This window comes from Oryctolagus cuniculus, chromosome 15 (genome assembly GCF_964237555.1).
Source record: "Oryctolagus cuniculus chromosome 15, mOryCun1.1, whole genome shotgun sequence".
NCBI classification, from domain to species: Eukaryota; Metazoa; Chordata; class Mammalia; order Lagomorpha; family Leporidae; genus Oryctolagus; species Oryctolagus cuniculus.
In genome coordinates, this window is record NC_091446.1 from 33005817 (window position 1) to 33016785 (window position 10969).

At 50.7% G+C, this 10969-nt stretch overlaps 1 protein-coding gene across 6 annotated transcripts in view; it reads left to right on the plus strand.

Annotated features, from left to right (window-relative positions):
• PIK3AP1 (phosphoinositide-3-kinase adaptor protein 1) overlaps positions 1–10969 on the plus strand; it is a 218201-nt gene that overhangs the window by 93140 nt on the left and 114092 nt on the right. For 3 of the 6 annotated variants that reach the window (XM_070057477.1, XM_070057476.1, XM_070057479.1), the window contains 2 exons: positions 5002–5126; positions 7157–7573. In XM_070057477.1, the coding sequence (XP_069913578.1) occupies positions 5002–5126; positions 7157–7573 (542 nt within the window). The remainder of the gene's footprint in view (positions 1–5001; positions 5127–7156; positions 7574–10969) is intronic. The other 3 variants (XM_070057480.1, XM_070057474.1, XM_070057475.1) reach the window with 1 other exon arrangement.

Sequence of the window (10969 nt, forward strand, 5' to 3'; positions counted from 1 at the left end):
AGCACCTGGCTCCTGGCTTCGGATTGGCGTAGCTCCAGCCGTAGCGGCCATTTGTGGGGTGACCCAACGGAAGGAAGACCTTTCTCTCTGTCTGTCCCTCTCTGTCTATAACTCTACCTGTCAAAAAAAAAAAAAAAAAGAAAGAAAGAAAGAAAGAAAGAAAGAAAGAAAGAAAGAATTCACGCATTCCACTGGAAGCAGAAGCAGAGTTATCCAGAGGGAAATTCATTCCCACACATATTTTATGGCATGTGTCCTGTTTCCAGGGGTTGGGTGTCTATACAGTAAACAGAAAAGGCAAAAGCCATGCCCCCGTGGAGCTTTTGGAGCAGGGAAAGTTGTAATATACCTACTAAGGAAAGTCCTTGGTATGATGTGTGCTGTGGAGAATAGAGAGGGGTTGGTACTTCAAATAAAGTGGCCAGGTTAGGCCTCATGGAGCAAGGGATGTTTCATCCAGACCTGAAGGAGCAGAGGGAAGGAACTTTTGGGGGCCAGTGCTTTAGGCAGTGGACGCATGCAGTGTTTAAGGAGCAGGAGCAGGCCAGAGGGACTGGGGTAGGTGGGTGAAAGTGGAGAGGGAGCTGAGAGCAGAGAATGAGCCAGTGCAGTTCCCACCTCCTTCCAAAGCTGGGAGCAGGCCCTGGGCTGCTGCATCCAGGAACCAGCAAATTGGACAGGCCTTTGGGCAGAGGAGGCCAAGAAGGCCACTCTTGTCCAGTGTCCTGTGAGCATGGCCGAGGGCACCAGGAGGGCCAGTTCTGGTTCACGTGGTCCCCTAGCCAGTGACTGAACCTGCGGATCTTTATGGGCTATGCAGTGGTGTTTGCAGGCGTTTGCCATCTACAGGCTCTGCAGTGAGTCCCACCTGGGAGCTGCATGTGGGAGTGGGCCTCTGGGGTCCCCGAGGCTCCCTGAGGTCTGGAAGAATCATGTGGAGGTACCAGGGCTCATGGGAGACACCTTTGCCAAGATGCTGCAAGTTCTGCAGTCGTCTGGGCTACTCTCACCTATGGTCCTTCCTTCCCTCCCTCCCTCCCTCCGCCCTCCCTCCCTCCTTTCCTCCCTCTTTGTCTCCCTCCCACCCCCTATTCTTTCTAATGTGCATTATTTTTTTTTCTCTTCTTAAATTCAAAAGGCAGAGAGAGAGAGAGACAGAAAGATTTGTCCCCTGGTTCACTCCCTAAATGCCTACAGCAGCCAGGGCTGGGACAGGCCAGAGCTGGGAGACAATACCTTGATTCAGTTATCAAACATGAAAGCCAGGGATCCAGTGCCTGGAATAATCTCCTCTCTTCCAACGTCTGCGTCAGCAGGAAGCTGGAACTGGGAACAGAGCGGGGACTTGAACTCAGGGACTCCCATATGGGATGCAGGCATCATAGCTAGGGTCTTAACCTCTAGGCAAAATGCTTGCACTTCCTTTTTTTCAAACAGCTTTATTGTGGTGTAATTCGTATGCCATACAGCCCGTCCACTTAAATGTACAATCTAGTGGCTTTAAGCATCTTCACAGATATGTAACCTCTACCATAGTCATTTTATAGCATTTTCATCACCTCAGAAAGAAACTCCATATGCTTGTCATCTTGTTCTCCCCACTTCCCCAGCCCCAAGATCTGCTTTGTGTCTGTAGAGTTCCATACTCTGGACTCTCAAATGAGTGGGGCTCTCTAGTGTGTGGTCTCTGGGGACTGGCTGTTTCCATGCAGCGTGTGGCATGTGTCAGTGCTTTGCTGCTTCATGGCCTGATCCTCTGGCCTTCCTAAATTCCCTCCTACCTAAGGGTGAGCGTTGGTCTTCTCTTTTTTAAAGGATTTTCTTCATTTATTTGAAAAGCAGAGTCAAAACACACACACACTCTCCCAAATACACACACAGAGAGAGAGAGAGAGAGAGAGAGAGAGAGAGAGAGAGAGAGAGAATCTTCCATCTGCTGGTTTATTTCCCAGTGGTTGCAAATGGCCAGGGCTGGGCCAGGCTGAAGCCAGGAGCCTGGTACTCCATCTGGGTCTCCCACTTGGGTGCAGGGGCCCGTACTTGGACCATCTTCTGCTGCTTTCCCAGGTGGATTAACAAGGAGCAGGGTCAGAAGTGGAGCAGTGGGACTCCAACCGTTGCTCCAAAGCAGGATGCTGGTGTTGCAGGAGGCTTAACCTGCTGTACCACAGCACTGGCCCCTATTTTCTGAAAGACATGTTTGCTCGTTGAAATCCCAGAGAATCTTAGCTCCCTTCCTTGGAAGGGCCTTGGGTAGCAAAATAAAATGAAATGGAATTAGCCTGTCCCAGAATATTCTCTAGGTCATGGATAACATCGTATGTAGTGACACTTGAAAACAAGGTGAGAAAGAGGGCTTGAGTGGCTTTCCCAAATGATCCGTCTGAGGCTAGGGGAGGCCTAGTTTTTTCTCTGTCATGTCTCAGCTTGGAGGGGTGTGAAGAAGCCCCAACCATACCTGCTCCCTCTCTCCAAGGTCTCGGATCTCCATATCCTTCTACCACTCCTGGACTCCCAGGACCGCAGGGCTTGAAGGGACTTTGCCCGTTTTTGGTGACCTTAGCTTCTAGTGGTTCTCGAACCCTGAAGTTGACCTCTGTGAGGGACAGGATGGCTCTCCCACACTCCCTACCAGATTCTCTCTCTCTCTCTCTCTCTCTCTCTGGCCTGCTTGCTGTTCCTGTCTCACGTCCCTCTCCCGATGTGGTGCTAAACATTCACACACAGGCCCCCAGGAGAGATGCGCACACCGTGCCAGGGTCACCTCACGCCCAGGAGATGGCCCAGGCAGTTTGAGAAGCTCCCTGGCACTTCCTGCAGGCACGGTGACTCCCCGCTGCCCCCAGCCAGTCCCCCCCACCCCCTTCCCCATCCTGCCCTCCTCCTGTAGCCAAACAGTTTCCTTAAGCCTCACAAGAGCAAAGCCGCTTCCTCATGCCTGTCTAGGGCTTTGGGGCTTCTGCTTGGTTCACGTATTTAGTTTCTCTCGATACAGAAGCAAACCAAGAATGTGAGAAGTGAACGGGGACTGGTGGAGAAGTAACATGTGCTTAGAGGAAGGAAATAATCGCGGAAGAAAGGGGTGACCCCAGGCCCTGGGTCCTGTGTGCCCCAGCGCAGCAGGGAGGGGCTTCAGCTTCCTCAGCTTTCAGTTTCGGCAACAACAAACCAAGTCAGGAAGATGACAGATTCCCCCGGCCGCATCTCCGCAGAGGCAAAGTTTCCCTGGATTTTAGTCTCCGTCACAACACAAGTTAGTGACCAAGGAGGCTAAAGTATTAACTAGTCTGAGGCCCTAACCACTTCCTCTCACATACCTCTGCTCAAAGGGGATTGGATTAACTCTGGAACCCCAGGAACGAGATGGTTAAAACAGCTGTCTTCCACTAACTTCTTTGGGGCCTTTTATTTCAGTTGCCTTGTTTTAAGAGCAACATTTTGGCCAGCGCCGCGGCTCACTAGGCTAATCCTCCGCCTTGCGGCGCCGGCACACCGGGTTCTAGTCCCGGTAGGGGCGCTGATTCTGTCCTGGTTGCCCCTCTTCCAGGCCAGCCCTCTGCTGTGGCCTGGGAGTGCAGTGGAGGATGGTCCAAGTGCTTGGGCCCTGCACCCCATGGGAGACCAGGAGAAGCACCTGGCTCCTGCCTTCGGATCAGCGCGGTGCGCTGGCAGCAGTGCGCCAGCCGTGGTGGCCATTGGAGGGTGAACCAACGGCAAAAGGAAGACCTTTCTCTCTGTCTGTCTCTCTCTCACTATCCACTCTGCCTGTCAAAAAAACAAAACAAAAAAAAGCAACATTTCAAACGTGTGTTTATTTCATTTCATCTACTTGAAAGGCAGAGCAACAGAAAGAAATGTCTTCCATCAGCCAGTTCACTGCCCCAAACGCCTGGATCTGGGCATGCCGTCCTGCTGGAGAACAGCTCGAGATTGCCAGAATAATTGCCAAGATAGAACCAGAGAGCTTCTAGTATTCCAGGCCCGGCCTCCCCTATAGCAGCATCTCCAATAGTGTGGTGCATTTGTTACAATGGGTGAACCAGTGTTGATAACTTAGGATTAACTGGCCTGTACTTGGATTTCCTGAGTTCTTACAGTGTCCTTGTTCCGCCCCAGGATCCCATCCTAATGCCGTGGTGCGGCAGTGGTGTTCCATTTGTATTTACCCGCTTAATGTCCATGTTACATTTGGTAGCCCAGTCTCCTTAGTCTCCTCCGACTGTCATCTTTGCTTTTGGTGATGGTGGCAGTTTTGAGGAGCGCCGGGCAGTTACTCTGTAGAATGTCTGTCTGTCAGCTGGGATTTCTCTGAGATTTTCCTCACCATTGGAGTGAAGAGGTGAGTCTGGGGGAGGAAGATCATCGAATAAGGGCGCTTCCTAGTAACATGATTCATGACTGTGGATGTCGGCCGGGTCACTAGACTGAGGCGGAGTTCACCAGGTTTCTCCTCTGTGAAGCCACTCGCTCCTTCCACTCTGTGCTCTTTGTAAAGAACTCACTAAGCAGGGCCGGCGCTGTGGTGTAGCGAGTAAAGCCGCTGCCTGCAGTGCTGGCATCCCATATGGACGCTGGTTCGAGTCCCGGCTGCTCCACTTCCGATCTAGTTCTCTGCTATGGCCTGGGAAAGCAGTAGAAGATGGCCCAAGATCTTGGGTCCCTGCACCCAAGTGGGAGACCTGGAAGAAGCTCCTGGCTCCTGGCTCAGTTCTGGCCATTGTGGCCATCTGGGGAGTAAACCAGTGGATGGAAGACCTCTCTCTCTCTGCCTCTGCCTCTGCCTCTCTGTATCTCTGCCTTTCAAATAAAGAAATACATCTTAAAAAAAAAAAAAAAAGAACTCACTGAGCACAGCCCACACTGAGGAGTTAATGCTGCACCTCCTGGAGGGTAGTTAGTCACGTCAAGTTTTTGGAATTTTCATGCATGGGAGATTTGTGAAATGAGTACTCATTTCCTCATGAACTGGGGCTTGTCATCTTAATGCTGGCTTACTTTCAGGTCATTACATCTTTCTCATAAAACTGGAATGATAGCTCATGTCACATGCTCTTCAGGGCAGCGTTTCAGAAAAGTGCTCATTGTTGCTAAGTCAGCGCTGCAGGAACGACGTTGCCTTCTTAAGGGTATGGCTTTTGCTCTGAAAAATCCTCTTCTCTCTTCTTTGCTTCTTTGCCATCCATTGTTGACTGTGTTGAAACCATTGCCTATGGTTTCCTCCTCACCAGGTGTGGGACTGCAGCCAGCCCGTCTGGCTATTTAGCCTCTCTCTACCAACTGCACACATTGTGGACATGATACTCACTAGTGTGTGTGTGTCCAGGGAGGGAAGGATGCTACCACTTCTCACTTAGGCATTCGTAACTGAATTCCGAGCAGAGTCACTGACCTTGCATCCTTGACAATGTAGTGGAATGTAAAGCCTTGTCCATTTCCCACCTGACGGCTCATGCTCATGCACACCATCTGCCATAGCACTTCACATCAGGAAGGACATTGCCTCTTAGGTTAAATCAAGCGTGTACAGAGACAGAGGTAAATCTACTCTGACAATACCACTCCGCTTTCCTTAGCGCAAGTTCCAGAGTTGCGGAGCTTTGCCAATTTTATGCCTTCTCTGGTCCTGAGATTGTGTTCTCCTGAGTATAAAGAAGTATACACACACATAGATCTGATCATCAAAGAATTTATCTTCTGAAGTCTGCAATACTGTACATTCGAGTTTTGTCCTTGGTCTACTTAAGCTTTGGGATCAGGGTAAGCATCCCTGACTGAGCTCCGTGGAGAGCCGCGGGAGTCCACGGCGTTGTCAGAGGCCCTGGCTGCTTTTCTGCTGTCCCACACAGTGTTCTAACATTGACTTCTTTAAACATTTGTACACTTTCCCTGCCAAAGTTCTCTTTTGTAAAATATTTATTTTATTTATTTGAAAGAAAGAGAGGGAGGAGACAGGAAGAACAAGCAAGAGATTGATTGTCCATTCGCTGGTTCACTCCCCAAATGGCCACAATAGCCAGGAGTGGGCCAAAGCGAAGCCAGGAGCCAGGAGCTTTATTTGGGTCTTCCATGTGGGTGGCAGGGGCCCAGACACTTGAGCTGTCCTCAGGTGCATTAGCTGGAGCTGGAGTGGAACTGGAACTTCCAAGACTTCAACCGCCACCTGTTTGTGTTGCTGGCATTGCAGGAGGTGGCTTAACCCACTGTGCCACAACACCACAGAGTTCTTTTTTTAAAAAATATTCATACATTTATTTGAAAGAGTTACAGAGAGAGAGAGAGGGAGAGAGAGAGAGAAAGAGAGTTCTTCCATCCGCTGATTCACTCTCCATTTAGCTGCAAGCGCTAATCTGAAGCCAGGAGCCAGGAGTTTCTTCTGGATCTCCCACAGGGGTGTAGGGGCCCAAGGACTTGGGCCACTGCTTTCCCAGACCATAGCAAAGAGCTGGATTGGAAGTGGAGCAGCTGGGACTCGAACCGGTGCCCATATGGGATGCTGGTACTGGAGGCGGTGGCTTTACCCACTACACCACAGCGTGGGCCCCACAAAGTGCTTTTAAGCTCATCATCATACTCCTGCAGATGAGTGCATTGGGTTTTATGTTAGCACTGGATTAGGATCCAGCAAAGCAGGATTCCAAAAAGAATGAAACTCAAATCTTTTCCCTGGCTATTTTTTAAAAATTTGGTAATATCATCCCGGGGGAAATCAGAACTATATTAAGTTTACATTTTCTACTCTTTTCAAAAACATTTTGAATATCACGGTGGATGGGGAAGGAAAGGAGATTCCACCAGGTCTCTGCAGAGCTTGGTGTCAAGGTCTCCCTGGGCTCTGCATCTGACCTTGCCAGGAACCTCTCAGTGAAATGTGGCACGAGGCTGGCATTTTGTCATGAGAACCCATGACGGCTTCATGCGTCAGCTTTGCACAAGGTGCACGGACACTGTGCTCACTCCCCCCGCCCCACCTGTCCCCAGTGGAAACAGCACGGTACGTTTGGGCAAAGACAGGGTCTGTGAGTGGGGAAAGAGGTCACACACATGGGCTGGAGGCAGACTGCCCTTCCCCTTGCCTGGGTGCTGTAACTTGCTGGGGGTAGAGAGCCAAATGGGAGAAGCAGGTGTGGTAACACGCCCCCACGCCTCTCTTTCCCAGGGGTGCTGGGAGGATGCGACATCCTCATCGTCTACAGCCCGGATGCCAAGGAATGGTGCCAGTACCTCCAGGACCTTTTCCTGTCCAGCCGGCAGATCCGCAGGCAGAAGATACTGACGCACAGGCTGGGCCCCGAGGCCTGCTTCTCCGCCGAGGACCTGCACCTCTTCCTCAGCGCCCGCTGCGTGGTGGTGCTGCTGTCAGCGGAGCTGGTGCTGCAGCTGCGGCGGCCGGCCCTGCTGCCCCCATTGCAGAGGGCCTTCCAGCCTGCGCACCGCGTGGTGAGGCTGCTCTGCGGCGTGCAGGACAGCCCTGAGTTTCTGAACTACTTTCCAGATTGGGCCCACTGGCAGGAGCTTACCTGTGACGACGAGCCCGAGACCTACGTGGCGGCCGTGAGGAAGGCCATTTCTGAAGGTGAGCCATTCTTCTGAAGTAAAGGCCAGCAGGCCCCAGGAAAGTAGCTACGCAGGTGCCAGGCAGGGCTCCTGGGAGCACTGGTCATGCGTACCACAGGCGGCACAGGGAGCGCACTCTCCTTGCTGGTTCGGAGTGGCCTATTCACAGGAGAAGATGGAGACTGCATAGGTCTCCTGGACCTCAGGTGGGAAAGACAACACTTTCCCCTCCATCGTGTGCTGGGGCAATAGCCTTCTTTCTAGAATTTTCTATGCCTTGGACATGGGTTCCAGCCTAGAGGGCCGTGGAGAGGCGGGGCTGAGACTTGGTTTGCAGTCTGTGTGAGGAGCATGGCTGAGGCCTGCCCTCCTGTTTGCGAGACCTTATTGTTTGGTTGCAAAGGCATCCCTCGTGGAGAGCATGTTCATGGGGAAACAGCTCTCTTTTTTTCTGTTTCCTATCAGCCTAGCTCTTGTCTTTTGCCCCGTTCTCATTCTTAAGTGGGAAAATTCTAGCCCTCTCTGCCCAGGCTAGCAACTTCTGGGGCCCCAGGAAGTATGACATGCACTCTGATTAAGGGTACCGGAAGACGGGCTCCAGGATCGATGCGTGTCACAGCTCTTCTTCCTCTTTTGGTTTTCTATTTTTGCCTCGCTGTGGGCTGTGAGTGGGCCGTCATTTACCTCCTGCTGTCTCGCCATTAGAGGTCTTTTATATATACCTGACACCGGCAGAGGGGCTCGGTGATCCCTGGTGTGGCCTGGGCATTGGCTTGACACAGCCACCCCTGCCCCATCCAATTAACTGAAGTCAGAACTTACTGATTCCCAGTGACCTTAAAAAGATGATGTCACTTCCTAGGTGCTTTTTTCCCCAGAACAGGCCACCCTAAACCAACAAATATGAGCAGCTCTCTTAACATAGAAAGAGCCCTGCTCCTTTTGTAGGGTCCGTGACTGATGCCAATGTGCAGCTGCGTGACCTGAATCGCCTGGGATCTGGATGCGTAGTTTTCTAGGGTTTGCACATCTTTAGGCGAGATAGTAGGGAAAAAGCACACAATTCCTGCTGACGTGGTTGCACTGCACTGCTCGGAGGGCACTGTGATCTGCCCAGACTGACAAAGAACCAAGACCCCACTGGCTGTTTGTGCCTATGCATTTGTGTCACCAGCTTGTCTGGCTGTGACCCCCTGGGCAGGTGGCTGTGACCCCTCAGCCAGTCTTTCTGGGCAGGTTGTCACTGCTCTGGCATCTCGCACTGTACAGCACCTGCTAACAGATTGTTCTTTCAAATATTATGGCAGTGTTATTTTAAAAAGTGGATTCTTCTAGTATTATTGTGATGCAACCAATGAGGAGATGACTGGATAAACTGATCTTTTCTAATGTTTTACTTTTTTAAAATTTTATTTTTTAAAGATTTTTATTTATTTATTTGAGAGGTAGAGTTACAGACAGTGAGAGGGAGAGACAGAGAGAAAAATCTTCCATCTGCTCGTTCACTTCCCAAATAGCCACAATGGCCAGAGCTGGACTGATCAGAGGCCAGGAGCCAGAAGCTTCTTCCAGGTCTCCCATGTGGGTGGAGGGGCCCAAATACTTGGGTCATCTTCTACTGCTTTCCCAGGCCATAGCAGCAAGCTGGATCGGAAATGGAGCAGTCGGGACTCGAACTGGTGCCCACATGGGATGCCTGCACTGCAGGTGGAGGCTTTACACACTATGCCACAACACTGGCCCCAGTGTTGTACTTTTTAAAAGATTCTGGCACACCAGGCTGTGACCGTTGGGCTCAGGTGTTTCAGAGAGAATGAAGTATCTCATGGTGTTCTGTTCTGAGAGCACAGAATCTCTCATCAGGAAAAGTTTATTCTAATGGGAATTAAAATAAGCTGCTTGATGGGAAACCTCTGAAGTTCAGATTCAATGGATATAGGGACAAGAGGAATTATAGGAAAGAGAGGAGGAGGAAGGAAGGCCTCTAGCCCCAACAGAACTTTCTTATCTGGTAGTAAGCTTGTGGGATTTGAGGTGTCTGTCTTTGCAGGACAGTGTGTTGTTTTTTTTTTTTAATTTTAAAGATTTATTTTTTTTTTATTTGAAAGTCAAACTTAGAGAGAGAAGGAGAGGCAGAGAGGGAGAGAGAGGTCTTCCATCCGTTGGTTCACTCCCCAGTTGGCCACAATGGCCGAAGCTGCGCCGATATGGAGCCAGGAGCTAGGAGCCTCGAGCCTCCTCTGGGCCGCCCACATGGGTGCAGGGGTCCAAGGATTTGGGCCATCTTCTGCTTTCCCAGGCCCTAGCAGAGAGCTAGATCAGAAGTGGAGAAGCCGGGACGCAAACTGGCGTCCATTTGGGATGCTGGCACTACAGACGGCAGCTTTACCTGCTACGCCACAGCTCCAGCCCTGGTATGGGTTTGTTTTTTGGGCTCCTTTATGCCTTTGGCCAGTGCATAGGGCCATATCCCTAATTTTTACACTGGGCAAGTTTTCTTAACAAACTTGTCACTAGTAGTCTGGCGGTGCAGTCCGTGTAAGGAGCATTGAACAGGGTAGGGATTCTCCCTTACCTGGCTCTGTTGGTAGCTGTGTGCTCGGTGCTAGTCCAGTCACCTGGCCTCCTGACCTCCTGTTTCCTTCTCTGTAAGGGGCAACCTTGAGCTTGATTTGGGACACTTCCTGGGGCTAGTGATCTATGACGCACTTAGACCAGAGAGTCTTCAACATTTTCAAAGTAGCACTTTCTTGCTCCGGTTCACACTCCCAGGAAGCTCAGAGCTAAAACAGTGTTTAAGGACAGTGGTACGCCTAAACTAGGTTTCTGGAGGAATTGTGTTCTTAGTTACTGTCCCTATAACTTGTGATAGTTTCATCTTTATCTTGATTCTCTTGTTCACATGAGGTTTTCCCAGGGTACTCAACATCTCATATAACTCTCTACCACAAGCTGCCCCATTCTCAGGAAAATTAGATACCTGAAACCTGTTTCTTTGACTTTCTGTGATTAACAATAAATCTCAACAGGAAATGTAATGGAAAGTTAAAGAGGATGCACTAATGGTGGCGAGGGTCATTGTGGCGTTGCTGATTGGAGGGCTGTCGTAAACCATAGGGAGGCGAATTTCGGGAAGAACTTTCTAATCGTTAGAGTGGTGTGAAGGTGAGGTGGTAGCCTTCGGAGGCAGAGAGCACCCTGGGGGTGTGGCAGCGGGGTCTGCTTTGGAAGCCTGATGGACCACGTGACCCTGCAGCATTTTGAGGATGAAGTTCCTTCCAAGAAGCTCCTCTTCTCGCAGGAGCGCGTCTACTCTGAATTCAGTTTTCCTCTTTTCCAGGTCTTCCTGGCGGTTCTGAGTCCTAACTGGAGAAGTCTTGATTATGTTCCTCCAGGGAAAAAAGACCCCAATTCA